Source organism: Uranotaenia lowii, chromosome 2 (genome assembly GCF_029784155.1).
Source record: "Uranotaenia lowii strain MFRU-FL chromosome 2, ASM2978415v1, whole genome shotgun sequence".
NCBI classification, from domain to species: domain Eukaryota; kingdom Metazoa; phylum Arthropoda; class Insecta; order Diptera; family Culicidae; genus Uranotaenia; species Uranotaenia lowii.
The window spans coordinates 373,681,983-373,703,191 of NC_073692.1; the positions used below are offsets into that span (position 1 = coordinate 373,681,983).

General features: G+C 34.3%; 1 protein-coding gene across 3 annotated transcripts in view; it reads right to left on the reverse strand.

Annotated features, from left to right (window-relative positions):
• LOC129747882 (hyaluronidase Tab y 2.0101-like) overlaps positions 1-21,209 on the reverse strand; it is a 136,278-nt gene that overhangs the window by 55,006 nt on the left and 60,063 nt on the right. For all 3 annotated transcript variants that reach the window (XM_055742265.1, XM_055742264.1, XM_055742263.1), the window contains exons 3-4: positions 16,461-16,753; positions 16,257-16,396 (exon numbers count right to left, since the gene is read on the reverse strand). In XM_055742265.1, the coding sequence (XP_055598240.1) occupies positions 16,257-16,396; positions 16,461-16,753 (433 nt within the window). The remainder of the gene's footprint in view (positions 1-16,256; positions 16,397-16,460; positions 16,754-21,209) is intronic.

The window sequence follows — 21,209 nt, forward strand, 5'->3', positions numbered from 1 at the left end:
TAATCAATAATTAACATTTCCAACCGTGATTTTTTTTTCCAAATTCTATATAGTGCAGCGAAATTTTTTAATCAATCCTTCAAAATGAAGAAAAGAAATGTTAGTTAAGATGAATATAAATAACAATAATTATCATTAACAATTTTTGATCATAGTTCATTTTTAATCGCATTTGGCATTTCTTTGTGGATTCAGATTTTTTTTTTTAAATCTGTTGTTATTATTTTTAAGATAAGTTAACCACCGTTATTTAATTTTGTAAATTTATTTTTCGGCATATCTGTGAAATGTAGTTCTGAAATTGATAAAGATGGATAGAGAAGTGAGGAGAAAATTTACAGATGTTGAAAAGAACGAAAGAGCATTTTTGCGAGGAAACTTATTAACGTACACCATACTTTACCCCGCAACATTTCATTATTTAGGAGAAGTAGTACCGGGATAGAGTTGGCACTGCCTTATCCTATACAATGAAATCTGGTTGGTCTGAAGTCTACATGTGGTGAGCACGTATACCCCGGACGGGCTTTATTCCGCATATCTCGAAATGTTACGTCATTTAGATACTAAAAAAAGAATTTTGTAGAAGGTCGTGAACAATTCTTGCATTGGAAAAGCGAAAGGGCTGGAAGTCCATATCTTTCAAACAAACATTTTGACATCATTATAAACTCTATTAAGGTAAAGTATAACAACAGAGTAGAAGTTTCTGATCTTGAAAAACAAAATCAGAGATCGATTTTAAGTAATTGTTATCCAATCATCGTTGTACTCAAATTCGAAACTCCAGTTGCAGTTCTTTTTTCAAAGCGTTTCCTTCTAAATTATGTTGAAATTTGGTTTAAAATACTGCCTAAGAAATAAAACTGAACTTCAATTATGTTTACAAACTTAATTTTCAATTTTTGGAAAGTGTAGCAAAACACATCGAGTTAGCGAATATTTTTATATAAAGCGCAACACACATTTACTTTAAATTTTCTTTGAGTACAATCTCAGACCGAATATAAAACATGCAAATTATATATCTTCTCCAAAATTGATTCCAGTAAAAACTGAAGGAACTGACGTCAATAACCCCAACTGTCTGTCATCAACAAAAAACATCAATTTTGAGACCACCTACCAATGCCGAAAATTTGTACCATTTAAACCAAGTCGCCTCAAAGTCGGCTCATCCATAGCAGGAAGCAAAAGAGTTCCGTTCCAATTTGCCAACATATTAATCAACCTCCTAGGGGGGGTGCATCCAATTAAAAGCCATTTCGGAAAATAGTGGTTTTAGCACTTCATCGGCCAACAAGTTTGGTCAAACTTTTTCCGGCCAACGATGAGGAGGAGGGGTAGGAGTCAAATCGGAAAATTGCAAAAAGTAGTAGCTCCCAAGAAGCTGAAATGAACCACCAGTTGGTTCATTGGCTGGTTAGTAGATTGTTGATCCAAAACTGAGACGACGACGACAAATGTATGGAACGCAGAGCTACTTTTATGGCAACCCGGGAAGTTCTTCCAAGCTCCGAATGGGCTAAATTTATCGAATGAAACCTCGAATGCTGCCTGCCAACATAACCGATTCCGGCTTTTATTGGCCTTTTTGATCCGATAGTAGGGGGCAAACTAATTGGCGCTTGTGGATGGGTTGAATCCGGAGAAGCTTAAACTTTTGTTAGATGCACATTCAACAGTTGAGAATCTTTTCTTTATATGTTTCAACCAAAACGGTAACCTTTATTAAACCTTAAAATGGCGTTCAACACAGAAAACAAAGAAGTTCATTTCAAAAATACCTTTGAGAATATTGAGGAAGATTGTTAAACATGCAGTCCAAATCAAAGTAACCCAAGTAACACAGATTAAGCCAACCAGAATGAGAAAGTTCTATTATAGTATTCTTATAGCATTTTGTACACAGCTAGTTTTATTACGCTCTTATTATGATATTCATGATTTAAACATTTGCTTTCAGGTAGTCTTGAAAACGCTTACAAAGCTTGTACTAAATATACTTTTTAAGTTGTTTAGAAAGTGTTCTTTGTAAAGATGAGATGAAGGATATGCAGAAAATAAATCAAATTTAATTAAAAATAAAATAAAAATTTATAAACATTATTTTATCGGCTATATAGGTAAAATTTTATATTCTTTGAGAAAGAATATTAAAGAATTGAAAGAATAATTTGAAAAACTTTTCATCAGATTTCATCGTTTTGTTCCTCACGGGCTTACCTACTACCTTGCAGTGGTAAGTACAGATAGAATTGTAGCTACCATCACACAATAGTAGGCCTAGCGTGCTTCGTCCCACAAGCGGAAAGCGTTGAAAAGTGATGTTTTTCGTATGTATGTATGTATGTATGTTAAACCTACCAGTGGCTGATAGGTCTTTCGACCCGAGTCGGTACGGAAAGTCTCGATCGCACATTCAAATATTGTTCATGCTTAAGAACTTTCCGAACCTGACACACACGACAAGCTTGACGCGTTGGAAAAAAACACTCAGAGCTCTAAGGTGGATTGTCCCACCAATAGTAAAAAGTTGGATAGTGTTGCTGTCGGCGACGATAAGATGGAAGCTGATCAACATACGCTAAAACGATCATCGCATACAATCTCAAGCACCGACTCGGATAGTTCGCCGAAAGAAAAACGAAAAGGCAAGAAGGAGAAGAAAATTGCGCTGAGTCCTATTGACGCTATCGGCACACGTAATATGGATGATGGAAAGAAATAAATCGAAGACTACCGACCACTATAATAGCATTGAAGTTTCCCCGTTTGATTATTCTTTGAATGATTTGCTATATAGTTTGTTGATTGTGTCTACATGTCTCTCAGGAAATTAATTTATCAGCGCTATTTTCTATGCAGATGACATAAATATTATTATGAATGTTATACAAATCCAAATTATGTCAGCTATTTTAGTATTTCTTCTAAAATATAACTGAAATAATATTAAAATAATTATGAAAAATGTTATTATTTATAAATAAAGATAAGTGTATAATTTTGTAAATTTTGCGAAATAAAGACAATTAAAGCAGAAACTCATCAACAATAATTGTAGCACTACCAAGGGGTCCGTTACCACTGGTTTGGGACAGGTTTGACTCACCGATCTCACTTCCAACTGTTCGAAACATATAAAGAATCTGAAAAGGTACCGAAGTATCCTCCTCATGATTCTAAATATGCCGAGATACTCCGGCTGGCTTGAACCCACAATCCATTGTAGGGGAACATGCCCTATTATGCGCCACCTAAGCGAATCGCTGATTTTCTATGTATTCCACGTACAAATTGTGTTGAAAATGGGTGCAATCGTCGAAGAAAAGTGTTTTCTACAAATGCCAATGATATTTTATTACTCAAATTGCTATAGTTGCTTCAAAAACTTGATTTTTAAAAATCATATTAAAAGCCACAGAACAAAACTGTGTTGCAAATACGCGCCGCTGTGTATTCAATATGCGCCTAGCAGCCGAACACACCCGAAAGCAGCCGAAGACCGAAAACACACCAATACTTACAGACACTTTGACTGAAATGAAAATCAAAATGGACTAATCAAAATTTTGAAAAAAATGAAAAGTAGATTTTTTGGGCTGAATTAACGCTCAAAATATGGTTTTAGACTTTTTGTTCATTTTCAATGAAAATTGGCCTTTTTGAAAAATTAATGATATTTTCAGCCTACTACGATTGGCGCGTTATAACGAGCGCATGGGCCGTGATAGAACATACCCATAAAAAGCATACCTTTGCGAGTTCAGTATGATTTGTTAGCAGAAAATCATAGTTTAGATTCTCCTCTATCGATGTGTCAGAAAATATTGTCTTATTCGTTTTTCTCTGCGAAGTGACACCTTATTGAAAGTGTTTTAAAATTTAGATCAAAATGACAAAAAACCTAAATTGTAAAATTATCACGACACAGTGGCATTTTAAGGAAAAAATCATACTTGCCATGACCAATCACAGCATTTAGAACAAATTGGTAATATTTTGCAGGCTTCAAATGTTTCAGATTCTACAAAACAAAGGTGGCGCGTATTGGCCACATGGGGCGTTATATGAACTTTTCCCCTATATCAGTTTTCCGCTCGTTTGATGCCCTGTCCTAGCCCCACAAATCTCCAATAGAGTTAAGCTATTTTACTTTATAATCAATCATAAATACAAAATGTCTACATATTACCACCTGCAATTCACCACCTGTTATCAAATAAATATTGAGAATCTTTCCATTGCCACCTTATTTTTACGTCTAAACAAGTATGATACTCTCTATACGAGAAAACATTAAAACATAATGAAAAAAATTTAAACACAGAAATCAAGAATGTCTTACTACACGTGTTAATCGCACTTCTTTTAAAATCTAATTGAATGTAAAAAATGAAGCATTCTTACCCTTTTACGGGAGGATTGAACAACAATTTAAAAAGTAGTTAGTAGCACTACCAGACTACAGTTTGACAAAAGCATGGAAAAGAAAAAAAACCTCCCAATATCGACGATCGCAGTTATTTACCTGTTTCCAATTTATAATTTCTATCATGTCTATTATCACTCTGATACCAAATTTTATATTATTCACTACATAATCTCCTCTAAACACAGATTCATTTGATAACAGAATTGCAGATGGTAACTAAGAATAATGCAAGGAACGAGCTCACCAAATTCTATTCAGATAAATCCGCATCAGCTAGCAAACACTCCCAGAAGGTATCTTCACACGATTTGAAAGAGATCAGATAAAGATCTTACAGAGGAACTTTCACCAAATATCCTGTGCTCATCTTCCCAATAAATGTTTAAATCACTGAAGTTTTTCTTCATTCTTGAATTACCGCATGCATCGCACTTTTCCATTCCGTTCATTATTAAATTGTTGAAATTAATGAATGATTCTTGAATAGCAGCACTTTAATCTAGGGTTGCCATCCGTCCCGCAAAAGCGGGACATGTTCCGCTTTTCTAGAGAATGTCCCGCCGTCCCGCTTTTTTCTCAAAACGTCCCGCTTTTTTTCTGAGAAAAGTTTTGTTGGGAATTCAACCCTCTTCGGATTACCACTTCAAAATAGTTGGTTCGTGCTTGATGAAAACGCTTCTTAGAAAATCTCTCTTCGATCATATTCAACTTCTGTCATTTTTTTTCTATTCTTTTGAAAACTAGAAATAATTCTACTCAAAGATCATGACATTCACCGATAAGGTTGTAAAAATTAAATTGGTAACACCTTTTGAAGTTTCACTGACTTACACTGGAAAAACCTTAGCTTCAATTTAAATTTATTGGTTCAACACAACAAATCATTCAAACATAATGTTTTTTTTTGTTTTTATTTTCTCAACATTAGCAGCATATTTTTTAAATAAAACAAGAGTAAATAACTCGTTTAGTTCTTAGCATTTAAGGTTGCCAGAATATTTACCCGACATATCCGGACCGGAAAAATCCGGGTAATGTTATCAAAAAAAAATTGGCAAAACCCGGGCACCAAATTTCAAAATTTTCAACCCAAAATCCGGGCAATATCCGAGCAAGTTTGGTCAAAACCACGGAATAATTTATTGAAAATTAAAAAAGATTACATTTCAAAATATATTTTAACATCAAAACACATCAGCAGGTTTTAAATTGTACTGTATGCCTCCAAAAATGAACATTGATTATTTATATTAAAATTGTTCAAAAAAAGGTTGCAAAATTTGTTTTTAACTCAATTTAAGTTTTTTCTGAGATGTGGAAATAATACGAATGTGCAAAATCCAAGCTTTATTCTACGTAATCCGGGCAACCGGGCCGGACCGAACTTTTCCTAAATTTTGAGTCAAATCCGAGTAAAACCGGGCAATCTGGTAAGCTTATCTTAGCATTACCATAACAATCTGGTTCAGTTCAGCGTTCTTTGAGCAAGTTCTAGCGATATTAATATTTTTTTTAATATTATGTGAGTTGCTTCCAAATGGTGATGGCACCAGATGACAACCGAGAGAAAAAAATAACAATTTCTAATCCAATGTAGATGATCCAAAACGGCTGTTTGAAAATATAAAACTTTCTTCAAATTTCGGATTTTTAATCCCTCTGAACTATAACATTTTCGACTTAACGTTTCGCAGTATACAAAGATGAAAGTTTTCTTGAGAATTCAATTTCCTAAACAAATTTCAGTTATCCATATTTTATTACTTTCTAAGTACTATTTTAGCTGAAGAAACATATAAATATGTTTAGGAATGATTATGAAAATTATGTTTTTTAGAGTTTCTAAAATGTCCCGCTTTTTTCTGCGATGTCCCGCTTTTTTCGTGAAATGTTCCGCTTTTTTCTGAAAGTATCTGGTAAGCCTACTTTAATCATTTTTAACTTTTGAACAAACGATTTCACTACCTTATCAACATAAAGTTAATCGAATTTGATAAAAAATCCATGAAATTTCTGTAAATTTTTGGAAAATATTTAAAGCCGAAAAAAAAAACACGTGCTGCCGATTCAGAAAACGCCTACTTATCTCGCGTTGAAAAGTGATGTTTTTTACTCATAAAATCCTAAGATTAAGATTTTTTTATAGATAGATAGAAAGTAAGAAGAAATGAAAGATGGTGAATATGAGCGGGTAGAGTTTATTTAGAAGCATTATCATCACATATTAAATTTTTGTTCAGCACGGGCCAACTACTATGAAGTGTTAGATACAGATAAAGTTGCGTCTACCATTACACATTAAAGCGTGGCACATAGGGGTAATTGGACCTAAAAATCGATTTAAATTAATTGCGGGCAAGCGGTAACCGATCGAGGTTGCCGAAATCACAGAAAAATCTTTTATTTCACAGAGTTTTGAGCAGATTTCCATCATAGAATCTGTGTCACAGAATACAGAATTTTATTTATTTAATTACTAGCTGATCCCATACGAACTCCGTTTCGCTTTCAAGTTGGAATATGTCATGAACAGTTTGTATGAAATTCAATTGCCAAGCATTTTCCAGATGCACTTCCTAATTATTTGTTAAAAAATAATTGTAAAAATGTTGGATGATCACTTTTTCTGTCTGCTACTAAATATGAAATCAGGAATCAATTGACCGTTCCAAACCTACGTGTATAAATTTCGACTCGATCGTTGCATAACAGCGCAATTATTGCCAAAAAGTGAAACCCCTTTCTGTGGCCTCTTATGCAATCTTTGATATCAGAAATCGATTGCTGTTCCCTCAGAACTCCCGTGTGCAAATTTTCCAAGCAATCCATTACATTGTAACTTCAATATTCCTTAAAACTTTGGAAAATTAATTAAGATGAACGACCCCTTTTGTCGATTCCTGGCAAAACATTTGACATCTGAAATCGATTGCCCGTCGCTGAAAACTACCGTGTGCAAATTTTCATCCGAATCCGATGTATAATAACAATGATATTGCAAAAATATTGAAAGGTTAATATGGACGACCCCCTTGGCCGACCCCTTACACTCAATTTAATACCTGAAATCGATTGTCCATCCCTCAAAACTCTCGTGTACCAATTTTCATCTGAATTCGTTGTAAAATGACGACAATATCGCATTAACAATGAATAGTTGATATGGATGACCTCTTTGGCCGACCCTGATTTCAATTTGGATAAGTGAAATCAGTTGTTTGTTCCAATGAATTCCTATGTGCAAATTTTCACCCCAATCCGATGTATAAAAACGTCAATATCACTAAGATACTGAAAATTTTATATGGACGACCCCTTTTGCCGGCCCCTTACAATGAATTTGATACCTCAAATCGATTGCACGTCACTTAAAACACCGTGTGCCAATTTTCATCTGAATACGATGTATAATAACGTCAATATCGCAAAAACAGCGAACAGTTAGTATGGACGACCCCTTTGGCTGACTCCTTACACAAAATTTGACACCTGAAATCGGTTGCTTGTCTTTCAAAACACTCATGTGCAAATTTTGAACACGATCCGACAAAAAGTAACGTCAATATCGCGAAAACAATATTTGTCTTCTATGGACGACCCCCTTCAGAAGGGGTCATCCGAAAATCTAAAAACATTTTTCATCCTTCCTGGTCCTAATGAGCATCCATGCCAAATTTCAGCTCTCTAGCTCTAAAGACGGCTGAGTCTATAGAGGACAAACAAACAAACAAACAAACAAACAAACATACAGAAATTATATATCTTATCGTATCTATCCTTACTTACATTGAAATCAAAATATACATACACTTGGTTAAACAATTTACAAGATATGTCACACGGGTTAAAAAATTCGTTCCTACCATAGTTGTTCAATCTCAGAGGCTCAAAACCCCGTAAAGAACGAGAGGGAACATGAAACGGTATCACTATCAATGTTACCGGATATGACATCGAATATAAATAGACGACGAAGTAGTATAATACGTCAACCAATCGGTTCGATGTTTAAGATTCCACATCGAGCATGGTAATGTGGAAGGCGTTGAGGTTCGTTCCATGGTAGGTTAGGCAGTGCGTATCTCAGGAATCGCTTTTGAACTGAATCGAGTAGCTTCAATCCTCCGATCGTGTTTGGTGCCCAGACTTGAATATTGTACTCCAACCCACAGCGAACAAGCGAGCAATATAAAGCTTTGAAAGTTGTAGTGTTCCTGAATCCTTTGGTATTCCTGATAAAAAATCCTAGGACTGTTTTTGCTTTTACCACCGTTACAGCTAAATGTTTCTTGAATGATAGGGACCTAACCACACACGCAGCAAAAAGATTTTTTATTTCAAAGGAAAGTGCCGCAAAAACAAAGGATTTTTTCCTTTGATTTTGGGATAAATAAAAAATCCTTTGGTTCAAATGCATTTTCCTTTGTTTCAAAGAATTTTCCTTTTGAAAAATCTTTGATTCAAAATATTAATGCTTTGATACAAAAACCAGTTTCATTTGATTCAAAGTTATTTTCTTTTGCTTAAATGTAATTTAGATATAGATTTAAAAGCATTTATTCATTGAAACATTTTCCATTTATTCCAATTGGAAGGTTTTTTTCCTGTTGTTTTGAAGTTCCTATTAGGAGTTTGAATAATAAAAAGAAACAATTTTAAATCTTAAAGTCTTTTTTATTCACAAACACATAAAACACTGGTTCACTTTAATCGAATCACCGTGTCCTTAATATCGTTGACAATGTTTCGCAATCTCCGTGGGCCGGTCAATAAACTTCCGGAAGCCACTCCGGCTGCTGGCTGGTCCGACTGGTGATTGCCGTTGAAGATAATTAGACCGCAGGATTTGGGGAGGTGTTAGTTACTTTGCGCAGCTTTCACCATGTTCGAAGGGACTTGGAAATCTATCCGTCGGCCGTGGTCCTGCAACTATGCAAGCGCTTTTAGAAAATCTTAAATTCACTTTAATAGGTATTGACTTTTTGATTAACTTACACTTACCACTTTGCATCCTGAATCCTCCTTATTTATAGCTTACTCCGATTCACTGGTTTGATTTTTAAAACGAGCGGCCGAACTTTATTTGATTTTTCGGTTTTCTATTCTTCTTGCAAGTCAATCCAATATATTTTCTAAGTTTGAAGTTTTTGTTTCAAAAAATTATTCTTTTCCGTTGAAAACATTTTTCTTTGGTTGAAAGAAAATTTACTTTCTTTTAAAAGAAATATGCAATTGAAAAAATGTCTTTTGAATCAAAGAATTTGTTTAAAATCAAAGTCCAAAATTATTCAATTCAAAAAAATAATTCATTCTTTCAAAAGTTATTCATTTGAATCAAAACTATAATACATTGATTGAAAGAAAAAAGGAGTTTGATTCAAAAAACTGAATGCTTTGAATAAAAGTCAGAAGTCAGAATAAAAGTCGTTTCAAAATCCAAATTTTTTCTGCGTGCAATAACACCGAGGTCTCGAATAGACTCAACTTTTTCAATAGCCACGTTATCCGCTGTGTATTGATGTGAAATTACAACCCTACTTCAGGTGAACGTAAGTTTTTTTTTACATTTTTTAAGATTCACTTCCATCGTATTCACTTCGCACCAAAGCATAAGCTTAACTACAAGGTCCTGCTGTAGTGACAGGCAGTCTGTATAGTGAGCTATTGGATGGTACATTTTGAGATCGTCTGCATAGAAAACTAATTTGGAATCGATAAGTTCACAATTTTGGAAATATTCACACACTGAAGATTTCACAGATTTACTAAATTTTGTACAAATTTTCAAGACTTTGATTCTGTATCTCAGTAAAAATATTGGATTTATAACTTCAGATAAGAAAAATATGGTAATTTTTCTTAGTTAAAATGTAAAAAAGACCCGATTATTCTTGATTCTTCAAAGTAATTTATAGAAATTGCTTCATAGAATACCATCACAAAATTTTCAGGAAATTCAGAAATTCAGATTTTTTTTTTGCAAAAACACAGAATTATTTTCGGCAAGCTTGTAAACGATAGACAATAGATCTTCACAGCATTTTAATATTTGTTGATAATCTACCATATTCATGAAAGAAAAAAGTGTTTTTTCCACTTGGAGTTATCTCTTAAAGTAATTAGTAAATTAGTTTATATTTACAAAAGTTTTAGATATTATTATTTTAAGAAACTATCAAGATCGCATAAAAATAAAAATAAATTACTAGCATTTCAAAACTGATATAATTAGTATTTAGTTTTTATTTCATATAAAATTTAGTTTGATCCACAAAATTGTGTGTTTCAACAATTTAAACAACTTTCTCTTATATACCAAGTTTCTAAATCGTATACTTTGTTCCGCCTAGATTTCCTTCGGAAGTCGAAGCTGAAACTAGACGGCAAAACTCTTTAGAACTAACAGCCACTGATTTTAATCAGGGCTGAATCCCACTTTCTGCTAAAGGAAAGTGAAAATTTATTTATCAATATTGCGTAGCTCAACTTAACAGCACTTAAGCACCAACAACTAAAAACTGGATGAGCTGAAGTTCTTTGAAACCCGGACTTTCTTCCCAGGGGTGGGCTTCCAAAGAGGACTAAACAAAATGCTGTTGGCGAAATGAGGGATATTTGTGTAGGTTCACGAACTTAGTTGCCGTGGTAAAAGCCGTAGTTCTCCACAGCATAAAATGTCCAAACATAATGCTTAAAAAAGAGGTTCACAAAGGTAACTAAAATGCAAACTTACTTAACGGATCACTATTTATAAGTAAACCAAACAAAAGAAATTCTAAACATTTGAATCAATTAAGAGCAATTGACGGAATCAAATGAAATGAAACATTAATATAAAAAACTTATTATTAATAAATTAACATAAAGTAAAATATAAGATTAAAACGGAATTTGGATGTTTTTAATCAACTTAAAGAGAGAATAATCCTGCCAGGTACCATCCTAAAAACAATCATTAACTTGATCATCATGAACATCAGAAGCGCGCCTGTAGATGTTTTCGATCACCCGACACATTTATGGAGTATAAAGTATGGTTTGGAGAGTCATCTTCCAAAAGATCACCGAATGCAAACTTGTTGTGCATCAGGTGAATGACTTCTTTCGGGATGCCTTTGTGCACATAAGTTTGGCAGAGAAAAAGCTTAGTCTTTGAACTCGGGTTTGGAAGGGAAGACAAGACTGCATTGTAAATTCGCGGATAAAAGAGTGTTTAGTTGAACTTCTCAATTAGGTATTTGTATCGGGTAGTTCCAGTATGAAGTTAAACTAGTTCAAGAAGACTGATTTCCAATGCGACTTCCTGAATCACTAATTCTACTAGTTCAGTTGGGTGAAGACCGTTCAATTCACGTGATAAATTTTAGAGTCCATCTTCTGATCTCATTTGAAAGACTATTAGCAATAGCTAATTCGGAGGTATTTTGCTCAAAATTCAAAGCCGATCATCTCGGGATAGGGTGGACCAAATTTCGAAATTTGAATTGCATTAGAACCCTTATTCTTAACTTCTTAAAACACAATAAAACAATGTTGTGCAAAAATTTAAGAATGCACTTTTGATTAATAAAATACAAACTTAAGTTACCGTCCAAAAGTTTGGGATCACCCCTTAGTATGGTGTATCGGCCAAAAGTTTCGGATCATTCTTTTAAAAACATTCAAGTGTATCTCATTCATATCGTTCTCATCTAACATCGTATTGCAGATCTGAAGGGTTTATTTGGAAACTTAGGAATTGTTGTTTTTTTCATAAATTCATTCAAAAATGATTTTTAAAAGTGATAATTATTAAAAGTTCAGAATCATAAGTGTGAATTTTCATAAAACAATTAATTTCCGATAACAACATACCGCTAACACCATTCAGGTTGTGCCCAAGGATAAGAACCTTTCCAACACACCAGAACTTCACCCGATCGGAAAATATTGGACGATAGAACGCACGCTTGGATGCGATTTTTTGAGTGTTTATTACATATTTCCTACAGGATGGAAATTAAAAAGTGAAAGATCACTAAAATTAAATACAGGAGCATAAAACATATTTTCTCATAATTAATATTAACATTAATTACTCACTCGGACATTCGTGTTATTGTCCAAAGCAGATGCACTCCTACAGTGTTCATCAATCGTCGGGATTCTGGCTATAAATTTTGAATTTGAACTCTCATTTCATGTCGGAAGTGAGGAGGAAAGCTTGCGTGTGACTTACGTGTCCAATATTCTGGTATCGGCCAGGGCGTCGGCGCCTACTCCGTCGTTTTGGAACACGTCCGTGGCAAAACTTCTATCACTCGACTCACTGTTTGTTATTATTGTTTGAGTTTTCGTAGCGTTTTCTTTACCGCCAGAACCCGGCGTCCATGAGTGCTTGCGAGTGTTTGCGAGAGAGTGAAACACTCCGCCGTACGAGATTGCTCTCCCGTCTGTGTCGCTCTGGATGTTGACGGTATTCGGGGTACTTTGTATGTAGCACATTTCGAGTACCTCTAGGTGCCTACGGTGATTGTTGGAACTGTCTAGGACGGTGGCTTTATCGAAGTCAAACATGTGCTCCTGTTCGAAACAATGCAACATGCAACAATGCAACATATTAGCAACAGGGGCCACAGCGTCAAACCCCAGCATCCGGGAACTGCGGCAGTCAGCTGTTGTTGAACATTGTTTCGAACAGGAGCACATGTTTGACTTCGATAAAGCCACCGTCCTAGACAGTTCCAACAATCACCGTAGGCACCTAGAGGTACTCGAAATGTGCTACATACAAAGTACCCCGAATACCGTCAACATCCAGAGCGACACAGACGGGAGAGCAATCTCGTACGGCGGAGTGTTTCACTCTCTCGCAAACACTCGCAAGCACTCATGGACGCCGGGTTCTGGCGGTAAAGAAAACGCTACGAAAACTCAAACAATAATAACAAACAGTGAGTCGAGTGATAGAAGTTTTGCCACGGACGTGTTCCAAAACGACGGAGTAGGCGCCGACGCCCTGGCCGATACCAGAATATTGGACACGTAAGTCACACGCAAGCTTTCCTCCTCACTTCCGACATGAAATGAGAGTTCAAATTCAAAATTTATAGCCAGAATCCCGACGATTGATGAACACTGTAGGAGTGCATCTGCTTTGGACAATAACACGAATGTCCGAGTGAGTAATTAATGTTAATATTAATTATGAGAAAATATGTTTTATGCTCCTGTATTTAATTTTAGTTCCTTGATAAAGAATTAATATAATTCGAAACGTTGGATGAAGCACATATAAAAAGTGTTATAATTGACCTGATAAGACCGAAAAGCCAATACATAACCTCAAAATTATTCCCGGTCGAACAACAAAAAGATCACTAAGGATTTAAAGCCCAAATATCTTGATCGAAAAAAACTCGTTACTGAAAAACTGTACAAAGCATTCGGAGTACGAGTTGATCAGGTGGAGCAGGGACCAGCAAAACAGGAAACGTGTTTCGAAAAGCATTTTCAAATCCTGTATTACTTTCCATAGTTTTGGACATCGACGAAGAACTCATTGTTAGATTTCGTAATATTTTAATAGTAATTGTAACCGCAATTACTGGGTTTGGGTCTCGAGAGTTCGGAATTAGATTCAGAAAACGACAAGTGCAATTGAAACACTTTATTCCGACAGTTAGAACTATATTTTCCGGTTAAGAGATTATAGTACTCGAGGAACTATAGCGATATAGTTTATACCTCGATGTGCACTGAGCAACCAACGTGCTCCAACTAACTCGATTTGTGGGTTGGGAAAGCTATTATACGATTCTACTGGCTACCAATGATCATCGGACACACGATCGTCCGTGATCAGAACAAAAGCTGTTAGCTCGATCGAATTCTACCTAGCTTCGGCTATTGTTCATATTTTTGGCTAGGGTTTGCGGTAACAGTAATCAATTGCCAAGATCTGATCAATCCTAAAAAAATTGATGACTATTGCAAAGAAACATATCGACGTTTTTAATTTAGTAAGTTTCCCTATGCAAAAATACTCCGCCAGAAAAAGCCATTAAATAATTCAAACTGTGTTCATCAATGATAAATTAAAAAACAGTCAAACAAACAAGAATATAACCCGGACAGGTCAAATGAGGAATTCATTTATGCAATAATTGGCTAGTAAAAAACATTATCCATTTATTTGATTGATTTATCCAACTTTTTTAGCGTTTTTCGGAACATTTTACATAATTATTCTTCATTTGAAAAAAAAAACGATGCCTTGATCATTCTAAAGTTTTAAAATTCATCTGGCTTTCAAAGCCAGAGGGAAACAAGAGCATAAATGTTCCATTTGGGAAATCACCATTTGCATACCTGCTGCCCGATTTTTCATATATTGTTCGAAGGGTTAAGGGCAGTGTTGCCAACATTTTTTTTTATAAATCAGGGAGCTGTTGAAATAAAAACCAGGCTAAATCAGGATACGTTAAACAAACGTAAATTTCGCTCAAAGTGATGACCTATTTTTTGGTCATCGCTCCTTATTTTCACTCTAATATGTGCTGTGAGCCTACTTGGTTGAATAATTCTACAAAATCAAAACAATGGAAAGATTCCTTTTAATTCCCTTTTTAAAATAAGAATGAAAGAGAATCTTTCGGTTGCTTTGATTCGGCCACATTTTCACTTTTTCACTTCAAGAATGGTACTTAATTCAGTTCTTCACTACTCATTTTTTATCACATTCGCAAAAATCAGGCAAAATCAGGCATATTAAAAACAAAAATGAGGGAAATTCAATGTTTTCTGCTTATCAGGTTGTCAGGCTGAGCCTTGAAAAATCAGGCAAATCTTAAGAAATCTGGCACATAGACATCTCTTGTTATGAGTTTTTGTTCAATGAAAATGGTAAAGAAATTCATATAATCTTTTAAAACTTATCTATTTCAATAAAAAAAACTGCACCAAATGGTTGCAAAATGTTCACTGCCACAGGAATTGGCATATTTTCAATGAGTTTTGTATGACTATATTTTCAAATAGGATGGTTCCGGGGCTGTCAGGCTTTTCCAGAGAAATAATTTGATACGAGTCGGGAATTCCTGGGAATGAAACTATGATTCCTGGGAATCAAATTTTTCAAATTCCAGGGAAATCCTGGAGCGGACACTCTAATTTCTTTAATTTAGCGTGTTTGACTGCTCATTTTAAAGCTGTTCAACCGTAGGATGAAAATAAAAAAAAATCGCAAAAATCTGCTTTGCAACGCCAAGGATTTTTTTTTTATTTATTTGACCTTGACTCAAATATTTTTGAAATTTTGGAAAGCTCTAGCCAGCAAAATTTGAAAATTTTAAATAATACTCATGGAATTCAGATTTTTTATTTTTTAATGGTTATAACTTTTTTCGAGAAAGACTTAGCCTCTTCTAAAAAATGAAGCTTAAGAATAGGCAAAACCAATAATTAAAGACAAACTTTATTCCAAGCTTGTATGAATTTTCTTGATGATTGAACATGCAACAATTTCTTCTTCCATACAGCTTTCCATACAAAATTGTATCGCTTTTTGCTTTAAGAATCAAACAAATCATTTCTAATTTTACACTGATGCTTGGTTACCCAAAAGACATCGAAAAAACATATGGGAGCGGTCTAGTGTACACCTTTCAAAGGGACGAGTAGATCTGCAGATATCGAGATACACTAATAGATCGAGACCCTGAGATCACTTAAAACAAAGTACCTTAGATTAGTTATAGTACCTACTCCAAAAAAAAAGTTGATTGAATGGAAATATCCAAACCAACTGTTGTGTCATGAACGTTATGTTTTTACGTACCTCAGCTTCCAGCATCTTCTTATTATACAACGGATGTCGATCCTTTTCGATCTTCATCGAGAGATCCTTGTACGGTTGAAGAGATCCAAAATTTTGCCTATAAATAGGCCTCCACGATTCAAAATCAATAACGGCGACACCTGCAAATTATTAAACATTTTGATGAGAGACAAAACAATTTCTCAGGTTTTTAGTTTAACTTACCAGGAAAATTGGGATCCGGCATTTGCTGCTCCACGTGCATTCGAAAAATTTCCAGATGCTCGGTAAGATTCCCCTCCTGGGGAACCCCTCCGTTCCGTTTGTACAGCACATTGGTGTCTTTTTTCTCGAAAATTGCGGGAAATTTACCGGGATCGTACAGGATTGTGAAGACATTTCCCCGGAAGGAGTCCTTGGGATTCTGGGCCACCCCATAGGTGTAGCCAAGGTGCGAAAAATCCAACCCATACTGCTTGCACATGAAGCTGGGAATGTTCCAGTACACGTCGAAGGCTCTGAAAAAATTGAAGAAGAAAAAACAGAAGGTATACATTAAATTATATCGAAGAATCAGACTTGTTTCTTTGTATTCTAACTATCCCTATCGCTATCGCTCTATCAAAGCAATAATTTCCTGTTAACATTCAAACAAAAGCACCACCCACACTTAGGGCCAAAAGCTGTGCCCAAACCGATCAATTACCCGAATTGTAAACAGCCCTCGGCAACGGAAGCAATTGGGTAATTGATGATCAATCAGGCCGAATTTGATTGGTTAGGCTCGATTGATTTCGCTATATATTTCTTACAAAACGTCCCATCGTCCATTTCGATTCAGGGAGTGTTTGGCAAACATAACACATGCAGAGAGATCCATCGACAGGAAGCTCCATCATTCTCAAAAGCAGTCAGTCAGTGCAGTGCGCGGTTATTTATGTTGCAAACGTGTTTAGAGGAAATTCTGACGAATCGGTGCATTTTGGTTTTAGGCTATCTAAGGTTCAAAGATGAAGGATGATAAACATTATAAAGCCCTTAATGGGTTTCCAATTGTTCTACAATTTTCCCTCGAATTATCCTTATGTTGAGAGCACAATACATCGGTTCAGATGAATAGTTTACCGCACAAAACACATCAAATAGTGTGTGTTGTACTCCAACAGCCCAAAGTGATTGTTCTGGGTGTGTGTTTTTGTTTTCGGGTGTTTTCAGCACGCGCACATCCGGTGCGAAACATCCCCAATCATTCATCTGTCACATTTGGCTAATGGGAGCGGCCAACATCAACAATAACAACAATCGGTTTCGCCATATCTGCACACACGTGTCAATTATGCTCGAGTGCCTGTTGGCAACCACAACAACAATACGTATGGATACGCGCGGAACACAACAAACCCGGAGGAATTGCCGGAAATGATCGGTGGCATCGATAGCAGCTGTCTTTCGGGCTTGTGGCATATGGAAGTGGGAAACTGATTGAGGGATGTATTTCTCCAGTCGAATGCCTATCAATGGTCGATTTCCGGTCGACGATACTAGTGGGGAACACATTTGCTTATGAGAGTGATATTTGATAGAATGGAAGGATTCGATGTTTTGGAACATTTGGATTTCTGTGAGCTAAGAAAGCTCTTAGAATTTTATTGTGACTTTCCAATATAAAATTAGTTTTTTTTAGATAAAAAAGATATTTGATTCCTTTGACCTTATTGGAGCTGTTATAACTAAAGCTTAGATTTTCATGCAACTTTAGAGATTGGTTGATGACCATAACAAAGTATAGTATACAGTGTGGCCAAAGAACTCGGAAAACCGGGAATAAACCGGGAATTCAAACCCAAAACCGGGAAAATAAACAAAAGGAAACCGAAATTCAGTTTTGGTTTAAAGATCAGGAATTCAATCCAAAATTCAAAATTCAATTTCCAAGTCAGAATTCAACAGTAAAAAAATGTGTAAGAAGAATATCAAAAATTTGGAAATTTTAAAGCTACTTTTTTTTCTCTTCAACTACCTCTAAATTGAAAAACTGACTAATTTCACCGGAACCTAGAGTTCAAAACTGCCTCGAAGAATGAGAGGAGAAATTCAAAAATCTCTAAAAATATGTTCAAATATCGCACATCATAACAATTATTAAAAAAAAACTATCATACATACAAAAGCAAGCATACAACGTACTGTTTGACCCTTTTTCGATCACTGTTCGTAATTTTTCCAGAAAATTTCTCATTACACTTTTTTAAGCTGGCATATGTAGAGATTCCTTTGAAAATTTGCGTAAATTTTGAATGAACAGATTTCTTACCTGATCCGTTACTTAAATTGAAGTAAAATTTAGAAGAATCCAGTGAATTTTTTTTCCTTTTTCCATAAGGATGTGGTTATGTTGGTAGAAGACTCTATATAAATTTTCAAATATATTGAAATGATTCAACATTGCATAGTACTTTTTTAAATTTTAATTTTTGGCTTATTACGGTCTTGGATTTCAATCAAACAACTTTATATTCGAAATACCCGACCCAAGGGAATTATCCCTTGAGAAAAACCACAAAAAATGGTCGAAACGTCGGGTATTTCGAATACAAAGTTGTTTGATTGAAATCCAAGACCGTAAAAAGCCAAAAATTAAAATTTATAAACATCCTCCCGGTCGAAACATATATCTAACCTAAAAATTGCATAGTACTTTCCTCAATATATACATATTTGTGTTTTGAGTGACGCAATTAAGAAAAAAAAATCCTTGAATTTGAATGTTAAAAAAGACCCATGTCAAAATAACAAAATTGTTGCCATAACATCGATTATTTTTAGTTTATTTCTTTTCCACAGCACAAGTCAACCAAACTTACGTTATTCCGTTTGTCCGGGGGTTGAGAGTTAAATTGACTTATTTGAGGCTGACAGGTCTAAATATATAGTTAGGTTTTTTTTTCTGTTAGCTCTAGTTTTCGAGATCCAAGGGTTAAGTTAAGAAATTTTAAGCAACATATTAGAATTTTTCAAAGATACTCTACTCGTAGGTTTCGAATCAATGATCAACTTTTACGTAGACCGCGAATATTTGAAACTTTTTCAAGTTCAACTTTTTTTTAATTTTTCACAGTCTGGGGAAATATGAGAATTTAAAAATATTTTGAAATGTTTTTTTATCGAAATGAATAATTTTTTTTTTAACAGCATAAATAAAAAAATTAAGTCTTCAACAAAGTTTTAAATAGAATTAAAATCTTTGATATCGAAAGGTCATAAATGTTCTTCAATGTTGTCACAAATAGTTTAGTTTTTTTCTGTTGATTTTTTAAACATGAGGATTTTTTTCAAGCATTTTTTCTTTGAATTTAGAATAGCTAGGTAATATCTTAATCCTCTATCAAATCAAGTTATCAATGATGTAATCAACTCAAAACTAAGTAATTTTTAAATTTCAAAACCCACTATCGCCAAAACTAGATTTGACAAAATCTGACGAATGATTCGAATTGAGGACTATCAATCTGTGAAACAATGGCTTTACAGATTTGAAAACATGTTCATATCATGTTTTTATTGTAATCTGCATTTTATAACTTAGCTCATAATTTCTGAAAATTGTATGTAGACTGTTGAGTCTCTTTGGCTTTGAAAACATTATTTGTCCACTTTTCAATTTGATTTTTTTTTGCATAATCTTTAAAGTTAGTTTTAGCCTAGAATGTGTTTGAAAAAAATTATAAGATTTGTTTTCCTGATACTGTGGTTGTTTCCAAGCAAACATTTCAAAATACGTTATAGCTCTATTGTTAACCGGAACAGTTATCTAGTTTTCATAATTTTACCCCAAGAAATTGACTCAACATAAAAATATATGTTGAACAATAAGCTATTACTTTTTTCACTGAAATCGAATACACATTTTTCTGCATAACAAAGCTCTCTACTGTATGAAGAATGAAAACGTTGAGATTTTGTTTTGATGGAAATATTTTTATTGCCATGAACTAGATCTGTTTTTGAATTTTTTTAATTGTTAAAATAATGTACGAAAACAGTTTTTTTAAGTTTTAAATATAGTTTGCAATATTTGACAGTACAGAATCATGTTGAAAATATTCAAAAGTTCGAAACCAAATATGGAATCGTATGCAGTAGAGGATTGAGAAATGTTTTTTTAAACTTTGTAATGCTACTACATTAAATTACATTGTTCCTTTTAAAATTTCTTCCAAAATTTGCAATTTCAATGTATCAAAATGTTATCTTGAACTCAAAATACATGAGTCCTTAAGTTCAAATTTTTCAATAATGTAGGTAGTTTAGTTCAAGTATCAATCAATTTAAATTGCAAAATTTAATTTTACTACGCTTTGAAAATCAAAAATAAATGTTTCTTACTTTTATCGATTAACGATAATTTTTCTTTTATTAAAATAAATTTTGATAATCATAAATTTAAATTTCTTTTGTATTTTCTTCTGTATTCATTTCGAAACTGATATTTCTCAGGATGAAATACCTATATATAAAAAAAAATGGGTGAATCTGAATTGAATAATGTTTTAAATTTTGTCTGTATCTCTGTAACTTTGATATGCTGTTGAATAATCCTCAAAACTGTTTAATATAGACTTTGTAACCGGTTGCCCATATATTTTTTTTTTACTTTTGAAGTCCGAATTCTAGTGGCAAAAACAATTTTTGGTGAATGGTTTCTAATTAGTTATTCATTGCAATAAGTTGCAAAAAATTTATTTTTTAGCAAGAATCGTTATCGTTAGGCTCGAGGCTTGCCAAGTTAGATAATTACGTAGAGTGCTGAAAAAAAAACAAGTTTTTCAACGCGTGGCATACACAATTTCATTAAAATTTGAAAAATCTTTGAAAATCCATTAATTGACCTACAAGAAGTGCATCTTGCAAATAACCATATGGCAGAACAGAAGACAAGTTCTTCAGAAAATTACCTAGGCTAATATGGGGTAG